At 35.9% G+C, this 24,552-nt stretch overlaps 1 protein-coding gene across 5 annotated transcripts in view; it reads left to right on the top strand.

Moving 5' to 3' along the window:
- Window positions 1-24,552, top strand: part of LOC128989601 (sphingomyelin phosphodiesterase 4-like) — a 171,489-nt gene that overhangs the window by 64,536 nt on the left and 82,401 nt on the right. For all 5 annotated transcript variants that reach the window (XM_054411660.1, XM_054411744.1, XM_054411826.1 and 2 more), the window contains one exon: window positions 16,481-16,649. In XM_054411660.1, coding sequence (XP_054267635.1) covers window positions 16,481-16,649 — 169 coding nt within the window. The remainder of the gene's footprint in view (window positions 1-16,480; window positions 16,650-24,552) is intronic.

The raw sequence follows: 24,552 nt of genomic DNA, 5'->3' as shown, positions 1-24,552 counted from the left end.
TGTTGTACAACAGAAAAGTTTTCAAAAACCTAAAAACAGTACCAATATTAAACAATGTTACCGTTGTGGAGAGTTACATGAATACATATCTGAATGCAAACACAAAAATACAACATGTAACTTCTGTAAAAAAATAGGGCATCTAGCAAAGATTTGTTTTAGGAACCCTAATGCACCTATCAAATTGCAAAGACAAAATAAGACTACATTTAACACTACTTCAAGAAATGTAAAACAAATAACAGACTCGTTCGAAGATCAAAATGAAATATTTCTACAACAAAATATGAACAATTCTGTTGGATCCCTCTATAAGGAAACTAATGTTATTGACATTTGTTCTATGAATACCTCAGAAGATAAATTTAGGAAAATTATGTTAAACATAAAAATAAATGGGAAACCTATTCCGTTTGAACTAGATACAGGAGCAGGAGTATCTTTGATGTCAAAAAGTAACTTTTCCAAGTTTTTTCCTAAACACAGACCTTTAATGAATCCAGACATAATCTTAAGAGATTTCAACAAAAATGAATTTGTTCCATTGTGTAAAACCATTGTTCAGGTTGGTTACGGTAACCAAACCAAATATCTTCCATTGTATATAGTCGATGGTAATAGAGATACGATATTTGGTAGGGAATGGCTGAGATCCATTAAAATAAATTGGTCAGACATACATAACGTTCACGGAGCTGACTTGGATAGAGTTAAACACTCAAATCCCAAAGTACACAATATTTTAATGGAATTTAAATCCATATTTGAACCAAGAGTTGGACGTTTCAAAGGGGGAGAAGCACTTCTTAACTTAAAGCCTGACACTACACCAGTTTTTAAAAAAGCTAGACCACTACCTTATGCTTTGTTACCAAAAGTTAGTGCAGAAATCGACAGACTAGAAAAAGAAGGTATAATTACAAAGGTGAATCAGAGTTCTTGGGCTACTCCAGTTGTACCGATTATGAAGGCAAATGGGAATATCAGACTGTGTGGAGACTACAAAGTAACCCTCAATCCCCATTTGGTAATACCAGAACACAACATGCCCCGCATTGATGATATTTTGGCCAGAATGGGTAATTCGACTAAATTTACAAAGATTGATATATCTGAAGCTTACCTACACATGCCAGTGAAAGAAGAATACAGAGAATTACTCACAATCAATACACATAAAGGTCTATATCGAGTAAATCGTCTACCATTCGGAATTGCAAGTGCACCTGCTATTTGGCAATCAGCAATGGAAAATATTCTACAAGGTATTGATGGTGTTGATGTTTTCTTTGACGATGTCAAAATAACAGCCCACAGTGATGAAGAACATTTGAAAAGACTCCGTGCTGTATTAAATCGGTTCAAAGACAACGATTTACACATTAATGTTTCTAAATCTCAATTCCTTGTACCAGAGATTGACTTTCTTGGTTACCATGTCTCGTCAAAGGGAATAAGTAAAAGTAAACATATTACTGAAGCAATAAGAAACCTGAAGAGACCAAGTAATGTGAAAGAAGTTAGACAAATCCTTGGTTTGATAAGTTACTATCGAAAGTTTATTCCAAACTTAAGTGAAAAGATGCAAGCCATTATTAATCTCACAAGAGCTAATGTACCTTTTAATTGGACTGAAGAATGTGAACATGATTTTCAATTGGTGAAGGAGGAAATGATGTCAGAGAATATACTATGCCATTTTGACCCACACTTACCACTCATTCTAGCAACAGATGCTAGTCAATCTGGAATTTCGGCAATTCTTTCTCATGTGTTTCCGGATGGAAACGAAAGACCTGTTGCATTTGCTTCCAAAACACTATCACAAACACAAAAACAGTACAGTGTCATACAAAAAGAAGCCCTGGCAATTTATTTTGGAGTTAAACACTTTTACCAATACCTTTATGGACGTCATTTCACCCTAGTTACAGACCACAAACCCCTGGTATCTATATTTGGACCGAAAAATGGAATACCACTTATGGCCGCAACAAGACTACAACATTATGCTATATTCCTTCAGGCATTTTCATTTGACATAAAGTATAAATCAACCAAAGACAATGTTAATGCTGATGCACTTTCAAGACTACCTAAAAATGTTGAAGAAGCTGCTGTTATTGACTCAGCCGATGTTCATGAAATAGAACAAATCTACACTTTACCTGTCACAGCTGAAGAAATAGCAAAAAATACACAATCTGATCCAGATCTTAGAGATATTTATCAATCACTAATCAGAGGGGAGCCAATCCATCACCCGATGTCTTCTAACGAACAAGAATGGTCAATTCAGCTTGGATGCTTATTAAAAGGGAATCGTGTCGTGATTCCCAAACAACTTCGTGCAAGAATTTTGAAAGAACTTCATGAGGCTCATGTGGGTATAGTTCGCATGAAGGGACTAGCTCGTTCGTATGTTTGGTGGCCTAAAATTGATGCAGACATTGAGAATATGACCTTAAACTGTTTGGGATGTCAACGAGTACAGCATGAATCACCCAAAGCACCAGTTCACCATTGGGAATATCCTTCAAGGCCTATGCAAAGAATTCATGTTGATTTTGCTGGACCATTTTATGGCCATTATTTTCTCCTAATTGTGGATGCCTACAGTAAATGGCCAGAAATTGTAACACTTACAACCATAAATTCACATAAAACTATTGAGGCTTTGCGTAAATTCTTCGGCTCCTTTGGAATCCCTGACATATTAGTGTCAGACAACGGAAGGCAATTTGTTTCATTAGAGTTTGAAAAATTTCTTAAATCAAATGGAATTAGACACAAGAGATCAGCACCTTACCATCCTGCTACTAATGGTCAAGTAGAACGCTATGTGCAAGACTTGAAAGATACCATCAGAGCCATGCACTTTGAGGAAGGCTCTATCGAAATAAAACTGCAGAGATATTTAATGGCCTATCGAAGAGCTCCACATAGTACTACAGGACAATCTCCTTCACATCTCTTTATTGGACGTCAAATTCGATCAAGACTTGACTTATTGTATCCTGATTTGTCACAAAAAATGAACCAGAAGTTTGACACAGACTGTGACAGGCAAAAGTCCTTTAAAGCTCAAGACCGTGACAGGCAAAAGTCCTTTAAAGCTCAAGACCGTGACAGGCAAAAGTCCTTTAAAGCTCAAGACTCTGTCGCCTACCGCCTCTATGGAACCTGCAACAAATGGGGGTTTGGAAAGATCAACAAAAAAGAAGGACCAAGAAATTATGAAATAACCACAAGCAGTGGCCCAATCAGACGACATCAAGACCAAATTAGACGCTCAGGGAGGGACTTGTGTGAATTTTCATTAAGGAATGAGCAAAATCAAGTATTCATACCAACAAATTTTGGAGAAGTCAGAGAGGAACCAACCGAAAACCACGCAACAAATTATCACAACATTAATCCAGAGGCCAATGATCCCAACATACCAGATGATCCAGAGACCAGTAACAACATGTCAGATGTTCCAGTGGCACCAGAGACCAGTAACAACATGTCAGATGTTCCAGTGGCACCAGAGACCAGTAACAACATGTCAGATGTTCCAGTGGCACCAGCTTCCGCTATGACAGTGAGACGATCAAAACGGACACATAAACCCGTCGATAGACTTAACTTATGAAACTCACTAAGAAGGGGAGGTGTTACATCCTAAATGTCTATCTTTACTTATTTACTTAAATTTATTCTATAACTATTATCAGCTGGTTATAATGTTTACATGTTCACTTTGTTTTTAATATGTGTTGAATAAAGTTGGTTAAATTTGTACCTTGATAAATACATTTATTATTTGTTCTAAATACATACAGGACACTGAGGTTGGACTGTACCACACTCACCTCACAAAACAATAGTTTAACTAATCTTTTGGATAACAATCTGCAGGATCAAGTTAAAATATATAATACGTTGTGTTGAATATTAAAAACTATAAATTTATCTTTAAAATTAACAAAAAAATATTAATCTCAGTTTGCAATAGGTTTTAGTTTTAGAACAATTCAATACCCTCCAAAGCAGCATTATGGCTGTCATTTTCTCCTCAGACCTAAGGATCGGTATGGTTGGCCGGAATATTGCTCTGTTTTGCTTTTAAAATATAACCTAGATGCAGTACCACCATAGATTAAATATAACTCAAGTCGACTTCTTATCATATTGTTAATTCAAAAATTGTTCATGCCTAGTTCATGTTGGTGACACTGGACGTTAGTTTTGACATAATTTCGTTTTTATTATTTTATGGTCAAGTTATGATGTGTGTTTTAATTTTTTGTAATACAACCAGGAGACGAATTATTGTTTAGATCGTTTTATTTTGGATAAACTAGGTTTAAATAACAAGAATTGTTTTCAGCTAATCTATACCATAATGATGACAAATCTAATAAAGGAGTATGATTAATCTGTGGTATCACGTACTGTATGGAGTTCATGTTTTGGGCCTGAAATTTGGATCAATGGCCATGTTTTTGCAGGAATGCTCTGTGGGTTGAGTTGTTTTGTTTCAGTCCCACAAACGTGAGCATTTAATTAAAGCATAAAATTGCTAAAAGTGTAAGACGGCAATTTGGCTAAACAGGTCAATTAAAAAAAAAAACTTGCAATGATAAAATTCCGACGAGGAGTGATATTCAATCAATTAACTATTAGGCCTATGGCCATGATATAGTTTTTAATAAAGGTTTGAAGGAAAGTAACTGTGACCAAACTAGGGGGCGGAAAATTAGTTGGGCCTAGGGGCGCCAAAACGCTAAATCCGGCCCTGCTCTTTGGTCAAGAGTCTAATGTAAAAACTGTATTACTTTTTATGGCATGACACTCAAAAGTATTGTAAAACACTAACAAATTCCTTTTAAAATGGATCAATCAACATTAAATTAAAGTACCAGAAATATTGATGAACTTTACAATTTGAGAAAATTATCATAATCTGCGGTAATACCAGCGACCAAAGAATATAATTGACTGGCATCGTGTTTAAGTCATCGAAGTAAATAAAAGAGGGTAGTAGGATTTAAACAAACCATATAGTCCAGGCGCTAAACGGGTTGAGTATGCACTGAAAGTCTGACAAAATTTGACTTTTGATTATTGTTGGGGACATCTAGTAGATGAAAAAAATCGATGATGTCGCATTTCTAGGGTGGTCACAACTCGGGGGGGAGGGGGGGAAGTTGCGCGGGTCATCGGTTTACGTTTCCGCGTCTAACTCACAAACGGTTAATGATAGAAAGGTGAATTAAGCGTCTATCTACGCCTAAATATATTGTCTTTTAAAAAGGTTATTGCAACCTTTCTTCTATCTCTTATACTTTAGGCGCTAATCAACATTTATTGCAAAAAATAAAATTTAAAAATACTTAAAAATGAAATATCGGAAATATTGCGCTTGTTTAGGGCATGTTACAAACTATTTATGGTTAGAAAAACTAACAAGTAGTACAACAACACCAAGTTTAAAGAAATCCGTGCAAAAACAACAGAGCTACGTTGATTTCAGTAAGAGTAAACGTAGAAAATTCGTAGTAGTACCGAGGCGCGCATGAACGGTACGTAGCCCACAGTCGATATAGGTTTGATGTTGTAAGTAACTATGGGAAAGCTGAATTTTTCTATGCTGTTAGACCATGTTGCGATTATCATTTTCCCGAAAGTCAACACTCCTCCCCCCTTGTGCTTTCCTCTAACCCCCCTTTTTAGATAAATTTACAGCCTCTTAGCAATTAAGCTATAACTTTAAAACGGGTAAGGATAATAATGCAATATTTTATTAATCATTTTGCGTTACGATAATCTACAAAAAGAATTATTAGATGAATAAATGATTAAGAAGATAGATGATGAAGAAGAAGAAAATGTGTTCATTGTAATAAAATATCAATACAGTGATTTTATTTAAATGCAAAGAACAATGGTCAAAGACCGTCTGTTTTGTGTTAGACACACTGATTTTAAAATATTTTAAAACCGTTTAAAAAAATACCATGAATCACATACAATTATTCATAAAATAAACTGATTTCTACTACAGAACATACACAAATAGCACTACATACTAATAAAGATCAGATAACAATTGAATGAATAATAAAATTTAAATGTAGCCTACTGAGAATCTGAATTTTTCCTACAAACAGTTAATAATTCATAAAACAAACCTGTTACTTTTATAATTTACTTTGATAGATACTTAACAAACAATATTTTATAAATTTTTTAAATTACATAGATTTTTCCAATTTTTGTATCGATATCTCAATTCTTAAATTTAATAATTATACTCCATTATCAATTCCCACCCTTTACTCCACGCCTCTTTAAGAAAATTTCCAAGTGCCCGCCAATCTTTGCCATTTAAATATTCAAAAAAACTCATATTCATTTAAATATAACTTGTTAGACCAAAATTGACGTATCTTTTTTTAAATTGGAGATTCTGCTATAAAAGGGTACACGTTTCATCCCGGTTACATAGTGAACATACACAAATTTTATTTTCCATATAGAGTTAACTTTTTATTAGACAACCCCTTTTAATTGTAAAAAATGTTTTTAGGGATGGTTACGAATAAAAAATATATATCCACAATTTTCCAATATGGCCAACAACTTTGTTATTTCTTATGGAATACGCTGTATTTTAGTATTCATTTACAATTTAAAAGCTATTTTCTTATTCGTGACATTTTTTCTCTAAACCTACCCCATTTAGGAGTTACAGCGTGTTATATCTAAAAGAAAGGCTTGTGGTGTACATTCGGCATCCTGTAGCTCATAAACGAGTAAGTTGAGAGAGAAAGTGCAAAGAATAAATAAGTCACATATAAGTCCTCGTTCAAAAAAATATATAAAATACGTTAAAAAATACTGATTTTGTTGTTTTAAAAATGACCACCATTTTCAAAAATGCTAGCTTACTTTGATATTGGAACAATTTATTTTATGGTTTTTTTTTAATGTAGATGTGATTTGAAAACTTGTTTATATTTCACTTATTATTTTTTGTTTATAACACTGTTTGTATTTCCGCTCTTAAACTTACGTTTATGAGCTGTGAGGATGCAGGATGTACTCACAAACCATTTCTTTTTCGATGTAACTCCTAAACAAGTAGCTTTAGAGAAAAATGTCAAGAATAAAAAGGTTTAAAAGTTGTGCGTTTACATTCTAAAACAATCATAAAATACAGGGTATTCCATAGGACTAACAAAGTTGTCAGCCATATTGGAAAATGGCGAACATATTTTTAAAATTCGAAACCACTAAAAAAACATCTTAAAATAAAGGGTAGTGTCCCATAAGAAGTTAACTCTATATCTCATAATAAAAAAGTTATCTATTGGTTCAGTTAGGTGAGACACACTGTATAATAAAATGAGGCTCTGGCGTACAGCAGCAAATGCACGATATTCATTCATATGTATCCACTACAGTCTGTATATGTACTGAATGAGCTACATAACGTTAATATAATCTATATAAAGCGGCAAATTCAAATACAAAAACCATAATATACGTAAGTTTTTTCATTGTTGCGGTGCACAAAATAGCCTGAATCCTGTAAAATCAATATACTGTACTATCTATAGCTACTTTATGCAAACAAACTGTTAATAACTATGTATCATTTTCAAATGTAAACTATGCACCCCAAATTTTGTATCAAACATTTTGTTGTGCGACCTCGTGTAAAAAATCTACAAAGAAAAGTTTCATAAATTAATCCGTAAAAAATATTTTTTTATGTTTATGACATTTTTTAACTATGAATATTTAGGATACCATGGTAAACACTTGTTGTAGAATATCGTAACGCAAAATGATTAATAAAAGACTGCGTTATTATCCTTACCCGTTTTAAAGTTATAGCTTAATTTCTAAGAGACTGTAAATTTATCTAAAAGGGGGGGGGGGGTAGAGGAAAGCACAAAGGGGTAGGAGTGGGGACTTTTGGGAAAATGCTCATCTCAACATGGTCTAATAGCATAGAAAAATTCAGCTTTCCCATAGTTACTTACAACATCAAACCTATATCGACTGTGGGCTACGTACCGTTCATGCGCGCCTCGGTACTACTACGAATTTTCCACGTTTACTCTTACTGAAATCAACGTAGCTCTGTTGTTTTTGCACGGATTTCTTTAAACTTGGTGTTGTTGTACTACTTGTTAGTTTTTCTAACCATAAATAGTTTGTAACATGCCCTAAACAAGCGCAATATTTCCGATATTTCATTTTTAAGTATTTTTAAATTTTATTTTTTGCAATAAATGTTGATTAGCGCCTAAAGTATAAGAGATAGAAGAAAGGTTGTAATAGCCTTTTTAAAAGACAACATATTTAGGCGTAGATAGACGCTTAATTCACCTTTCTATCATTAACCATTTGTGAGTTAGACGCGGAAACGTAAACCGATGACCCGCGCAACTTCCCCCCCTCCCCCCCGAGTTGTGACCACCCTAGGAATGCGACATCATCGATTTTTTTCATCTACTAGATGTCCCCAACAATAATCAAAAGTCAAATTTTGTCAGACTTTCAGTGCATACTCAACCCGTTTAGCGCCTGGACTAATAAACCATTGTCTCCACTCCAGCAAGGCTCAGGCATTCTCAAGGTCAAAGACCCTCGACTCACCACCCGTTTTCTATACGATGCTCAAATTGCATACACTCTGTATGATAACGAGACAAGAAAGAATGCTCAACTAGTAGCTCTGACGTTACCTACTCACAGCAAAATGGTTTTTTGAGTTGGGACTTTTCCCCTTGGACCCACATTGATACAGGAATTTCCACTTTTAAAAACACTCCTACTACAAATACACGTTTCTCAGCTATCCCACGGCTCCATGGCTACTAAAAATGACCACATGTTGGCTTTGTAATGCCCCTATTCCCACCACCCTACGCCACTCATTCGCTCGACAGGGCGGCAAAGAAAACCGTCAGATCATTTTGCCGCTCCCTGTATTACTCAATTGCACGGGCAGACGACTGTGTCTCGAACTGACCTTGAACAGTCGTCCCGTCGCGTCGGCGGGTGTTTTGACTAACGCCGATTCTTATTCGGGTCGAAGTTCAAAGGATTCGAAAGTCGAATCTCGTTGACCGAATCTCGAATCCGAATATTTCCTATAGATTCGATGGATTCGAGATTCGGATTTGACACATCACTACTGCCTAGGTTCACTAGCTTCACACGTACCCATAAGTCTTTACATCTTTGAAATTAAAGGTGGGACTTCCCTGATAAAAAGAAACTCATGCAACTACCCTAGCTCTATTATTTAAGACAATTTAAAAAAGGTATAATGTAAAATTTAAAGTAGGCCTAAGTTAAGAAGGCATAACCATTAAAAAATAAAGGTGAAGGTTACACTTGTAGATCCAATTTATATAGTTCGCTGGTGGGATGCAATTACCATTCTAAATAAGGCAATTTTATTTTAGTAGGTGTAATTGACAGATTTAGTTCTTAACTATCAGTCTCTAGGAATCTATGACACACCACTAGTAATACACCATAGCTAAGTATTTTTTTAAACTACTGTGATGATTTAAAAATGTTACCTAACCCGCCATGTTAAACTTCCCTGTCCCAAGCGTGATGTATACAACATCTTTAATTCACGAGTGATGTAAGTTGAAAAAACTCTCTTGGTGAGGTAATGACCCCATTAAAATAACAAACATTGAGTGCTTAACTTAAAAAATATACCTCTATGGAGCCAACGAAGTTCAACGCTAGAAATCAGCTGTGCACTTGAATTTTATTGTTATGCTTTGAAGAATTTTCTTAACCTAGCTTTGGTTTGTAAATGAACGTTAAGCCCCGTGTACACGAGGCTAGTATTAGCAGCTAGTTGATTAGCGCTCATAAATTTGCTCCGTGTAAACAGTCTATTAGCGTAAAAAAATACTAGCGGAAGCGTGCTAGCATTTTACTTGCTGCTAGTAGTTTTGAACATGTTTGATAATACTAGCGCTAATAAGTGGAGGGGTGGTCACGTGACCACTAGCGCTAGCGAATTAGCGCACTACTAGGGGACAAAAATCCTTTCAGACGTCGCCCCAGTGGCTCTGTAGTTCCCCATGTTAACCTTTAAAGGGAATTAAAGAATTTAGTCAGCTGTTTCAACTAAACAAGTTTGTTCTATTATATGAAAAGCATTAAAAAGTTATAAGATTTACCAACAAGGTGCAGCACTATTATTATTATTATTTTGCATTTATGGAAACAGCTAATTTGAACTAAACAGAGACAAAAAACTATGATACGCAATGAGATCTGTCAAAGTAGGATTGTTTACAGTTATGTTTATGTTTTTAATTTCATGAATAATTTGTCATATTTTGCAAATTTTTGATAATTTTTTTCTCTTATGTTTAGGTGAAGTAGCAAGAACATTATGGCTATGGTAGATGTGTAATACTATTATAGTATACTGTAATTTTAAAGAAGCAAATTTTATCAAACTGTGTTCTCCCTCATTGCAAACGCAAAGCTTTAGTATAACTGCAATAAGCATTTTATACTGATATGCCTACCCTGTACGAAGGACGGGTACTCTGCTAGTATTTTAATAATGATTATAAAATACTTAATTAAATCAAAACCGGTTTTTTTTCCTTTGTTTTCGACGACCCCCACAGTTTTTCTCTTTTTATTAATTTCATGTTCACACAACTCGTGTATACCAATTTGTATAATAATAATATAATATATAATAATAGTTCTTAAAATTTGTCTCAACACATTGCGATTTAGGGAACAGAAGACATTTTGTGCAGAACTGAAATGAGAATTGTGACCACTGAACACTTCATTACTACATGACTAGCGCTAATAACTAGCTACGTGTAGATGGAAATTTTTGCACTAGTGTGCCCAGCTAGTGCTAATAGCGAATATTAATTAGCTGCTAGTAAACTAGCTACGTGTACACGGGCCTTTACTGTTAGAAGATGAGTGAAATGGATAATGAAAAATATTGTTTGTAACCCCCTGTATATTGTCGGGTCAGGTAAAATCTTGTACGTTACACGTTACGCAAGAGCTTGTTTACATCACTTCTTAGGAGAATTAAATGCAACTCGCTACCGCTCGTTGCACAACATTCACCTGCGTGATGTAAAAACACCCTTACTACACTTGTAATGCAAATAGCTATTCTTATTCTTCATTACCTAATGCATTAAGTTAAGTCTTACCTTTGTTAAACATTTTGATATCCATTTAATGGTTAAGTAAATCTAACATAATCACAAAATATTAAAATAATATATCGAGTTCATTATTATATCGACCTATGTATTGGATATATTGTCTTAGGGATTTAATTTACAATATTTTAATAATGTAATATTAATAATATTAATTAATAGTATTTATTAGTAGGGATGGGCGAGTGTAGTGTTTTTTTGAGTCGAGTTGAGTCGAGTAGTTCTCGAGAAAATCAACAATTTTATTTTACATATATTCCATCTTCATTTTTACGAACAAAGCATTTCTCAATTCACCAAAAATAGACCTGGTTAAAAACTTTCATACCATATAAAAAACACAATATGTATGTGTATCAAACTTATATTTTGGTGTTAAAGGTTTATTATTAATTGCAAAAAACAATTGCAAAAATATGGAACTAAGTGTTTATTTTAAAATAGGCCTACTGTAAATAATTGAATTTGACTAACGCATGAGATCTAATAAAGTTTCCTCTAATTTATAAATAGGCTTATAAGTATTTAGCTAAGTCTAAGTCATTTGTCAGTTTTTTGTATTTATTTGAAATTGCATCAATTGTCTTAGTCAACTCATTAGTCATTATATTATTACTAAGCTATAAATAAAAAAATCACGTACATCTTGGCCTACAAATACTCTTTGTAAGGTAAGTTTTTTTTCCCCTAAGTGAGTAAAAACTCACTTCCTATATAATGACATTTTCACACTAGTTATATATATCTTCAAAATTTGTTCAACTATGAAAAAGTCACCAAGTCTAGCTGAAAACACATAAATGACGATATTTTTGAAATACAGAATAACATTTTTAACAATTTATTTTCTTAACTTTTTTCCTTGTAAATGTCAACAGTTTTTCACTTATTTTTAATAAAGATTATCACTTATAATTTCTCGAAAGAAGTCTAGATGTATGAGCTATGGAGAGCAGACAAGAGACATGCGTCACTGCCACAAAAACTCTTCTCTACTGACTACTGTGAATGAATGAATTGAGTGTTTATCAGTGTGAAGCCCCGCCCACTGTCTAACGGGACATGGGGGAGGAAAAGAGAAAGTTTGGCATAATTTGCCCTTGTTCACATGCCCTCCCTCACCTTAGGCCTATGTCGCTTGCAGATTTCCATTAGACAAGAGTGTTAATTATTTTAAAATACTGTAAATGTTTGAATTTGTCTATGATGAGATCTAATAAAGTTTCCTCTAATTTATAAATAGGTTTATAAGTATTAATCTAAGTTATTTGTCAGTTTTTGTATTTCTTTTTAAAAGCAATTGCAGCTGTAAGTACATAAAAAAATTACATACAACTTAGCCTACAAATACTTTTTGTAAGGAGAGTCTTTTTCTCTAGTGAGTAAAAACGATCGTGGTCAAGGAATGAACTGTGCTAAAACAGCACATTGTCAATGTTTACAAAAGTATTTTGACTGAAACCTGAAACCCTGGTATTTTTAAAGACATCGCAGAATAAGTCGCCGTCTGTGGAAAAAAGTGTGGCAATAGATAGGTTTTACTTTTAGCCTACAAGAAAGATTATGTTTTGGGACTAAAATCTCCAAAAGAGTGCTTTTAACAGACATTCGATAGTTTTATTTAGTAACAAAAGTGTGACTATGTTCCCGATGATACCAAGAGCAAGGTTCGGCAGAGTGGATTCACTGTGAACCGGCCTGCCTGGCCCTTATGCACGACGTCACTATATCCTCCGTGTAGGGGTGTTAACAATGGATCGGAACAATCGATGTTTTGAACCTGTCTGTAACCTAGTTTAATATACTTTAATACTCATTATTTATAAATAAAACACGTCCTACATATCGGATCTCCAATGACGATATTTATCGATACCCTTCCCACCCACAATAAGCACATAAAACAATGTCAAAGCAATCAAATCAAATCAAATCATTTATTGATCATGGACATTTACATGCATTGACATTGTCAGTGGAGCAGAACATAAAATTTCAATGTTCATTGTCTAAATAATCAGAGGTAACTTGGGCATGAGTCTTTGTTGTACAAATTCCTTTTAACTACAGGGTTAATAATCACAATAGAGTATAAACAATTTAACAAATGAACAATTAACAAAGTTGAAGAAAACAAAAATAGACTATATAGAAATAATTACCAGATTTGGATACAAAGTTACAGACTTATCACAGGTTGTTCTAGGAACTCTTCAATACTGTAAAAAGGATTTCTTAAGAGCCAGTCACTGAATTTAAAAAAAAAATATTTTTTGTGGATACTTATTTACATTGATAACTACCTTATTATAAGCTTTCTTACACATAACAACATGGCTATTTAAAGATTTGCTCAAACGAAGGTGCTGGTAACTCATTTGATGTCTACCACGAGTATTGTAGGGATGTACATCTTCATTCAGAACCATGACTGGTAGTTTTTTTAAAGAATAAATAACAAGTTCTAAAATATAAAGGTTAATAACAGTAAAAATCCTTAATTTAATAAAAACGAGAGGTCGTCCAGTGGTCGAAACTCGACCAAAAATATGTAATGTACTCACTTATCTATTTTCACCCCACACTGTAAATAAAACATGTGATTGGAGTTTCCTCCATTTGTTTTGATTTTCTGTTTATATTTCGTTGTTATTTCGTAACCAGCATAGCAACGCATAAGATCCATGTTAATTTTTTCAAATTTTTAAACTCATTTTTTGTGCTTATCTTTGAGCCTATTTAAATTTATAAAGGGATTCTGCACACCTACAGGAAAATAGCTTTCCAACGGTATGCGTAGATTTTCCCTACGATTCACACGAGCTGAGAAAAAAGGTTTTAAAGAAACATACTTGCCTATTAATATATAGATAGATAGGCCTACAATGTTCAAGATCAGCTGAACCATCAATAATTCTAACAGCTTTTTTTTTGTAATATTAACACTTCTTCAATTCTTGAACAATTGCCCCAGACAAGCAAGCAGTACTTAATTATTGATTGAAAAAAAAGCAAAATAAGCCATCCGGATATATTCTGGAGTTACACAGTATTTCAAACGCCCCAACAAGAAAACAACTCTAGAAAGTCTAGTAGTAACACAATCAATATGAGTATTCCAAGTAAGCTGTTGGTCAACACATACACCTAAAAACTTGGTACTGACAGCTGTTTCTATAGCTAAAGATTCATGGTCATAAGGCCTCAAAGAGAATACTATATTTTCAGTTTTATTTTTATTTAAGAGATAGCCATTAGCTCTAAACCAAGATGAAGCTTCTTCTATAGAGTTATTTACCAAATTACTTAAATGCAGCAAGTTACTGGAAGTGTTAACAAATGTCGTGTCATCAGCGTAAAGAAGGGTTCTACATTGCACATTATGAGGTAAATCATTAATACTAATTAAAAATAACAGAGGGCCCAAAACTGATCCTTGGGGAACACCATATTTCAAATAAACCTCTTGAGACTGAACACCATCAATATACACAACTTGTCTCCTATCCTTTAGATAAGATTCGAAAAGTTGCAAGGCAACACCCTGGATGCCATAGAAGTGCAATTTTGAAAGAAGGTCTGAGTGATCAACACAATCGAAGGCTTTACTCAAGTCACAGAAGGTAGCTTGAGCATAGGACCTCGCCTCAAAAGCCTGCAAGATTTGGGAAATGAGATCGTCCATGGCATCCTGGGTAGCCCTGCCCCTTCTAAAGCCAAACTGAGAACTGTACAAAATTTCATTTTCCTCTAAAAACAAGATGACCTGATTGTAAACTATTATTTCTATAATTTTTGACAGCACAGGCACAAGAGACACAGGACGATAGCTTTCTGGCTTATCTTTAGGCCCCTTCTTATAAACAGGACAAACCCTAGAAATTTTAAGTTCATCTGGAAAGTGACCTTCTAGTAAAATACTATTGATGCAAACTACAAAAGGGGTAACAATACTTGGAATTATTTGCTTTAACAATTTATTTGACATGTTATAATAATCATTACTGCTCGAGTTACTGAGATGCTCTACTGCCTTTAGGACATCTTTATTTGTGACAGGTTTCCACTCAAACAATCGTCATATGCTCCATTGAAAGACAAAAGTCGATTGGCTGACATGACAGTGCATTGTCCCTCCTGACCAATGAGAACTGTTGTTACATACTTTTATTGTCAACATTCACCATTCGTTATAACATTACAAAATCGACATGGACTAAGGCTTATGCTATTTTTCAATAAATACATTATGTTATAGTAGCACTTAAAACTTCACTAAACTCTTTAATCAGGTAGATAGTACAGATACAATATAGATCTACTTTTTGGTGCAATATAAAGCAAGCCTAACCATAGGACAATAATGATATTAAAGTTTAATGGTTGAATATAATTTTTCTAATGATGCGTATAATGCAGGGATGAAACTGAACATTTCGACTTGTTTAGGTTATTTATTTTGTACTAAAAATAAAAATAATACACCTAAATGTCTGACTTATTGATACAGGCATTGTTTAGTACCTATAATTAATTTTGTGTTGGCAGGACATTCACGTGCCGGTTGTCTCTAAAGTTGAGTCCGACATCTTGAAATGTAGATTGTGTTGTGCAATGAGCTGAAGCTAAACAATGTCACCGGCACCGTCGCTGTTTTGCACTATGAAGTATATAAATGTTAAAATTAAATATTTATCCCTTTCGGGTGTCGGCATCATCGGAATCGACTTTTGACAATCGAACCGATACCAATGTCCAAGTATCGGTGGTATCGATCACGATAATCGACACATCCCTTTTTAGAACTGCATCATGACGTAATCGGGATTTCGATGCATGCTGGATCGAATCGGGATTCGATGCATCGCACTCGCACACCACTACCTATTACCCAGTGTCAGCTGTCGCTGTCAGTGAAATGGATGACACAAGCGATGTGTAGGTTGCCGATTATTAGTAGGCCTAGTAGGCGTTCGTTATGTCAATATTTAAAGGGGTTAAGGGATTAAACAAAACTCAAACCTTTTCCTTTCTTGTTATTTATTTGTCAAATATCAATGAAAATAACGAAATCAGCTTAACGTCTACTACTCGACTCGAGTCGCGAGTATCTTTAACTACTCTACTCGACTGTCGAGTATTGTCAACTACTCGAGTAATTACTCGACAGTCGAGTACTCGCCCACCTCTATTAATTAGCTACATAGCCAAGGTGGTGTGTTTGTATGTTGTAGGTATCACCGCCCCAGAGAAGACCCAACACCTGTTGACTCTCGATGGCTACCGTTTATTGCTGAGAATCTCCTTGTCTACTCTGTAATCTTTCATCAGCTGATAGAACGTTTCAAGATGATCGATCTAGCCAGTCCAAAAAATGCTCACATGCTTTTTAGACTTACAAAGGTGAGATTTTAAAATATTCACCATAAAACAGTTTTATCTAGTTATTGAATATACCCACTAGTAATTTTTTAAATGCATAGTACCCTAATCCTAAATGAGGATTATTCGTATATCAAAGGAAAGTATCCACCAAGCTCCCATCACAGCCAAGCAAGATAGTCCAAATCTGAGATTTGTTCTTTACTTTATCATCTACTACTCCAGCCAGGTCCTACCTCTTAGTCACATCACAGTATTAAAAACTTGTTAAAGAAAATTATTGCTCTTTCAAGTATAAATCTGGTAAGATATCAGTGGGCTCAGTCGTCAACCGCCATTGAAGCCATCGCCAGTTGGACTGCTATTAAAGCCAGACCAACGTGAATGCAGTTAAGTGTTTAGACTTGGAGAATATGTATACGGGGTCGAGGGAGTTTAGACTTCGAACGGGGTCATAATCATTTGATCAATTTTTCCTCACATCCTTTCCGGCTACTATGATGAGATTAATGACTAAGTAAAGAACACTAGGTTGGTCTTGGTAATAAGTAGTTTACTTGGTCTCGACTGATGTTGGAATTATGATACAGTAGATCTATAATAAAACAGTGATTTTTGTAAAAAAAATTGATTTAAAAATACACAATTTTTTTTATGTTAAAGAATCTGTTGACGATAGTTATTCATGCATGGTACTAGTGCGCAAAATGGCACTTTGCTGAACATAAGATAATTGTTTACTGGAGTGCAGTGAAGAGGCATTGTGCTTGTGTTCATGTTATACATTATATTAATTTTACTTTAAAGCAGATAAATAAATGGCTCACAAATAGTGATGGGTCTGGACCGGTTCTTGGCAAAAGAACCAGAACCGAGAACCGATGGTGAAATGTCGGTACCGATAATGCCAAATAATTACCGGTATCTCGCGGATTATGACGATGATGTTACCGTGATCCTGGCATACAATGACATCTACATGGCACCAAGAGATGTTCATGATTCTGCTGCGATCGTGGACGACGACGGCGAAGACGTTTCCGTGACCGCAGGAGTCTATGATGTTGTCCACACGGCCGCGGGAGATGTTGAAGATTCTGCCGCGATTGCGGGAGACGATGATGACGTCTACACGATGACGTTTCCGTGACTGTGGGAGTCAATGATGATGTTTACATGGCCGCAGAAGATGTTTTTGCCAAAATCGCAATTGCGGATCACGACGATGACGTTACTGCGATCCCGGGAGACGACGATGAAGTCTACATGGCCCCAAGAGATGTTCATGATTTTGCCGCGATCGTGGATGACAACAAAGACGTTTCCGTGACCGCTGGAGTTCATGATGTTGTCTACATGGCCACAGGAGATGTTCATGATTTAGCTGCTGTGGTGAGTGCACCAATACTGTTCAAAACTAGCTGGACAATGATTTGATTTTAAATAGTATAAATTTTGTTTTTGTTTATTCTAATAAGCTTTCATAGTCACCAAATGAGTTAATTCCTGGTTTTTGTAATTTATACACTGATGTTTTGGTCGTACCTATTAAATTCTAATTTCTGACAGTTTCTTAAATCATTTTATCATAAAAGTTACGAACATAGCTAAAGAAGAACCTACTTCTTCAGTGGTGACTCCGACGTGATAATTTCTTACCAAAATTTAACAAAACTACAATACTGTACAATGTTTACTACTCAAGAAGGTAACTCCATAGAACGAATTACTGTGAAGATTCCACAATTTTGGCCAGCAAATCTTGAGCTGTGGTTTGCGCAGGTCGAGACCCAATTCTCCTTGGCTCGGATCACATCTGAAACAAAATTCTTTTATGTTTGTGGAAACCTGGATGGTTAATACGCTGCTGAAGTGAGAGACATCCTCACAAGACCACCAGCCGAGGGAAAATGTGAAAACCTAAAAGCAGAATTGATACAACGCCTAAGCTCTTCACAGGAACAGAAGACCAGACGTCTCCTAGGTCATGAAGAAATGGGAGATCGAAAGCTCTTACAGTTCCTCAGACATCTTCGCACTTTGGCTGGTACTGTTGTGTTTGACACTGTGCTGAAACCTGTGGTTGAGTCGTTTGCCTTCATCCACTCAAGCCATTTTAGGAACACAAAAGTCGTCTGAGCTTGATGTTCTAGCCGAGTTGGCTGACGCCGTGCTTGAAATTAGCCCGCGACATCAAGTTACAGAAGCAGCTGTCCCTACTAACAGTCCCAACTCCATGGAAGCAATGATGGAGCGACTGACGATCCTGATGACATCTAAAATCTGCGGAGTAATCAAAATCGTCGTCCAACATGGAGTTCAAGTCCGGTTCGGCGATCAAGATCACGCTTCAAGAGCATGATAAGAGACGATGTTTGTTGGTACCACAAGTGATTCGGTAATGCAGCAACTAAGTGCACCAGGCCTTGCAGTTTCCAAACCAACAACTCGGGAAATGATCTCGGGAGTCTCTAATGGCGGCCAGCAACTCCTCCGATCTACAGACTTCTCGCCGCCTCTTCGTCACAAACAACAAAACAACAGTTCCTTACTGACACTGGAGCAGATGTTTGTGTCTATCCTCGAAAAGTGCTTTCAGGTAAAATACTCAAATCTGACCATACACTATACGCAGCAACAACACCGAAATCACCACTTATGGGTTACATACCTTATCTTTGGAAATAGGCCTACATCGAACGTTTGTGTGGCTTTTTATCATAGCTGATTTTGCCTAATAAATACAAGCACTTGTAACTTGCATAACTATTTATTCATAACTGAATAGTAAATATTATGATATGAAAATTGTAAATAATTAACACATGGATTAATATAAAAAGTACAGAAGCAAAATATATAACAGTGGTCTCCCCCTAACAATGGTCTCCCCTTAAACTTTCGTACGTAACATTTGATCAATGTGGCGTCTCCAAATTTGTCCATCGTCCATCTTGATAAAATAGTGAATGTGACCGTCTCTACTTTGGACATTTCCGTAACCCCATTTACATTTCCCGGAATAGTTCCGTACTTGTACTCGTTCACCTGGTTTGAAGTATCTCACTATTCCTTTGGGTTGTTTTGTTTCTTCCTTTGTCTTAGGTAAGAGTAAACTTAAGTACGTGCAGATCCTTCTATTGAACATCAAGAAGTATGAGCTGTTGCCAGTTGAATTTGGAGCTTGGCGTAATTTCATCATCAGTTGGTGAAGCTTTTCTTCCAGTGTACCAGGCTCGTCTGACATGCATTTGATAAGTTTCTTTATCGTTTGTACGAAGCGTTCGACTTGGCCGTTCGAAGAAGGATGGTAAGGAGCTGTCATTTTGTGCAAAGTTCCACATTTCCTCAAAAAGTTACTAAATTCAGAAGAGGTGAACTGACGACCATTATCAGAGACTATAACACTTGGTAGTCCAGGGTGTCCACATTCTGGAAAGTCAGGGATAGTCATGGAAAGTCATGGAAAACAATTCTGGTCATTGAAAGTCATGGAAATAAGCAAAAGGTCATGGAAAGTCATGGAAATTCCCCATGATGGATGATTTGAGGGAACTATTCAATGCTCTAGTCCGCCGTAACTCCGACTACTGTAGCATTTTTCTGGATTTTTCAACAATTTTCGACAATTCAATTTATTACAGTTGTATTATTCTATGATTTTTGAGTTTGTATTAGTTCATTGTTGTACCATTGTACTCCATTGTTGTCTGTTAATACATATTTCAGTAGTTTCTGCAAAATCTAGGCAGTTTTATTTGTGTGTGTTTGTGTATTATTTTACTAAGAATTAAGTGAATGCACTGTTTTATGTCATAACTCAAACTCAACTAACTTTATTTACCTTTTTACAAACATAGAATAACAAATAAACATATGATAATAATTAATAGAAATTAACAGGTGTTATGAAATAAACTGTTCTCACAACATCCTCCCTTTTAAGTTTGAAAGTTCTTCAACCAGCTTGGTTTTTGTATATTTCTCTTTGGACGGTTGTATGGTTCTATTTGATGTGTATTTGCTGACAAATTTTGTTCACTGTTTTCCTCTCTTAAATAAGGGGCAAGTTTGAGGTGGAATCGATTTCTTCTCACATTCCTCTTATCAGTTTCAACAATATATGAACGAGGGCTGTCCAGGATTTTCACAATTTTGCCATGTCTTCTAAGGTCCACAATCCAAACTGGGTCTCCTATATGAAGAGGATTGAGAGTTTGCACTTTGTGCCTTCTATCATAGTTGTGTTTGTACTTCTCACGATATGTTTCTTCTCTCCCTTTAAGATCCTTTAGATCTGGTTTTCCACAAAGCAAATGTCCTGTCTGAGGCAATGTGCTCCGTAATCGCCTGTTCATAAGAAGCTGAGAGGGACTGAACCCATTCCAGAGGGGTGTCGTTCGATAGGCTAGAAGCGCTAAATAAGGGTCTTTCACATTTTTCTTTAGAATCATTTTGGCGATTTTCACTGCCGCTTCAGCCTCTCCATTGCTTTGGGAAAATTTTGGGCTACTTGTTACATGCTTGAAGCCATAAACTTTGGAAAATGTCTTGAAATCTGAATGTTCAAGGACTTGAAATTGAGACCCACAGTCAGACCTAATTTCTTCTGGAATGCCATGTCGACAGAAAAAGGCTTTGCATCTCATTATTACTTCTCGTGATGTTAATGACTCTAATTCAGCTATCTCAAAATATCTGGAGTAATAATCTGTCACAGTCAAAAACCAAACGCCTTCAAGTTTGAACAAATCCATCGCAAGTGTTTTCCATGGCCTGTCAGGGAATTGTGTGGGAAGCAATGGTTCATGACTGTTCCTTGAATGTTTAATACAAGTAGGGCATGATTTCACCATACATTCAATGGCTGAAGAAATTCCTGGCCACCAGACTGACTCTTTTGCACGTAAACGACACTTGGTGATTCCAAAATGACCTTCATGTACTCTTTGAAGTGCCCAAGACTGCAGAGCTGGCGGAATTACAAGTCTTGAACCTCGTAGTATCATCTCATTATCAACACTTAGCTCATCCTTAACTGAATTATACGGTTTTAGGTCATCTCGTAATGATGTCTTAGAAGGCCAACCTTGGATGATTATTTTTTTCAGTTCACGTAAAGTCGGATCTTTATTTTGTTCCTCCAATACTTTAGCAACTATGCAGTCGTTTATATCGATGGACGACAAAACCATTTGAACAAACGCTTGAGTTTCTTCTTCTAACTCACGGTCATCAGTACCTGAAAATGGGAGAGGTGCTCTTGAAAGAGCATCAGGAACTAGAAGCTGCTTTCCAGGAATATAAGTAATTGAAAAATCATATCTCATGAGACGCAATCGAATTCTTTGAATTCTTGGAGACAATTCATCAAGATGTTTGGATTTCAAAATTTGAAGTAGTGGTTTGTGATCTGTTTGTATTGTTATTCTCTTGCCAATAATAAATTCTTGAAACTTTTCACATGCCCAAGCAACAGCTGTAGCCTCCCTCTCGATGTTTGCATAGTTTTTTTCAGAAGGAAGAAGGCTTCGGGATGCAAATGATACTGGTCGTATAGAACCATCATCTTGAACTTGAGAAAGAGTTGATCCTAGTCCTTGAAGCGAGGCATCACAGGAGATAATTGTTTCCCGATTTACATCGTAAATGGCTAGGCAAGGAGAGTTAGTCAAAATGAGTTTTATTTCATCAAATGCCTTCGCCTGCTCTGGACCCCATATCCATGGAACGTTAGCTTGAAGTAGTGAATTCATTGGGGCCAAAATCTTAGCTTTGTCAGGAATAAACTTACCAAGAAAGTTTACCATCCCATTGAACCTTTGAAGTTCTTTTACGTTTTTTGGGCAGTCCATTTTGAGAATGGCGGAAACCTTTTCCTTATCAACAGAAATTCCATCGGATGAGAGGAAATGCCCGAGGAATTTAATACTTGACTTCCCAAACTCAGTTTTGTCTTTGTTAAGTGTCATTCCTACATTTTTAAGCTTTTCAAGTACTTGCCGAACAACTGTATCATGTTCTTCTTTCGTTTTGCCCCAAATCAGAATATCGTCCATATGGACTGCGACATTTGACTGGTTGTCTAAGATTTTGTTCATGCATTTCTGAAAATGTTCAGGTGCTGATGTGATTCCAAATGGAAGTTTGAGAAATTTAAAACGTCCAAAAGGGGTAAGGAAAGTAGTTAGATCCTGGGAATTTACATTTAAGGGGACTTGCCAAAAACCACTGTTTGCATCAAGTTTTGAAAACCATTTTGCTCCTGAGATTGATCTGAGAGACGTTTCAATTTTGGGAATCGGACGATAAGACCGCTGGATGGATTCATTCAACTTTGTTAAGTCAACACATATGCGGACATCTCCATTAGATTTAGGCACTACTACCATTGCTGAGCACCATTCAGTAGCATGCTCAACTGGGGTGATTACATTATTTTGTACCATACTTTCTAGTTCTTTTTTCACTCGACACATTAGGGGTAAAGGTACTGTCCTAGGAGTGGTTATTGCGTATGGCTTTGCGCCATCCTTAAGTGCTATTGTGTAGGGATCAGGAATGACGCCCAGACCACTAAACATTTCATGGTATTCGGTAAAAAAGTCACTGTCTACCTCTGCAACTGAATTAACAAAAGTTAAAATCTTCAAGTCCTGTATTGCTGGACGACCAAGCAAGGGTGTTATGAGTCCCTTCACTACGTATACCATGTGATTTATTTTAACATCTCTGTATTGGATATTAGCTCTAACACAACCTACAGTTTCTAATTTTGTTCTACCAGCCCCAAACAACTCAACTAGAGTCGGCTGGATCCTACTTGGATCAACTATGCCAGGGGGAATTACTGTTACATCTGCCCCTGAATCAATTTTAAATGTTTGTGGTTTTCCCTCAAATACTAATTCTAGTTTCCAGGGCTTACATTTCGACCCATCCCCAAGTGTACCTATGAATACTTTATTATTTGAAGGTCCAAGTTCACTTACTTCATTTTCGTCAGTTACTTCCTGTGCTTCTTTAGATCTGCAGACCTTCGAAAAGTGACCAATCTTTTTGCATAAGTTACATGTTGCGCTTTTTGATGGACACGTGCTTCTTGGATGGGACGGTTTATAACCACACCAGATACATTGCGCTGGGTATTCTTGTTTCTTTTGACGAAACCTATATCCTTGATTTTGGTTTGAACTCGATGACGTAGTTGCTTCAATTTGAACTCTTTTCTCATCACATAAATCTGCCTTCTCTTTCTTTACGTTATCTGCATGTCTTATTACTGTAATGGCTTTGTCTAAATTCATCTCGGGATCTAGCAACAAGCGATCACTAAGTTTCTCATCATTTAAACCCAGTATTAGTACCATCAACACCATTTCATCATTAAGTGAACCCCAGTCACAGGTTCTAGCCAAGGAATGGAGACTAACTATAAACTCTTCAACTGTTTCATTAATTTTTTGTTGTCTCTTCAAAAACTTTGCTCTTTCAAAAATTAAGTTCCTCCGTGGAATAAAATGTTTGTCAAATAAATCTAAGACTTCTTCAAATGTTAGCGTTGATTCGGTTGCTAAATTAAAAGATGCAAAAATCTCATCAGCTTTCTCACCTAATGTGTATATAAGAGTGTTGATTTGTTTGTTCTCAGACTCTTCAGATAGCCCAGATGCTGACCGATATCTTTGAAATCGTGTTTTCCATCTTGGCCAATCTGCTGGTACAAAGGAGAAACTAGCTGGAGGTTGAATAACTGAATGAGTGTTTGATACAATGATTGACTTCGTAGTTGAATTGTTGTATTCATTTTCTCTGCTTCTTTCATTTTGTTCTTGTTCATTTTCATTATCTTCATAGTCAGATTGTTTCCTTCTTGGATTTCTCTTCTGAGGCATAGCTCTAAACCGCTGCCACCATGTATTAT

Source organism: Macrosteles quadrilineatus, unplaced genomic scaffold, assembly GCF_028750875.1.
Source record: "Macrosteles quadrilineatus isolate MER2022 unplaced genomic scaffold, UCM_ALF_1.0 Scaffold_1__1_contigs__length_201487025, whole genome shotgun sequence".
Classification (NCBI taxonomy): domain Eukaryota; kingdom Metazoa; phylum Arthropoda; class Insecta; order Hemiptera; family Cicadellidae; genus Macrosteles; species Macrosteles quadrilineatus.
This window is presented reverse-complemented; position numbering and strand designations above follow the sequence as displayed.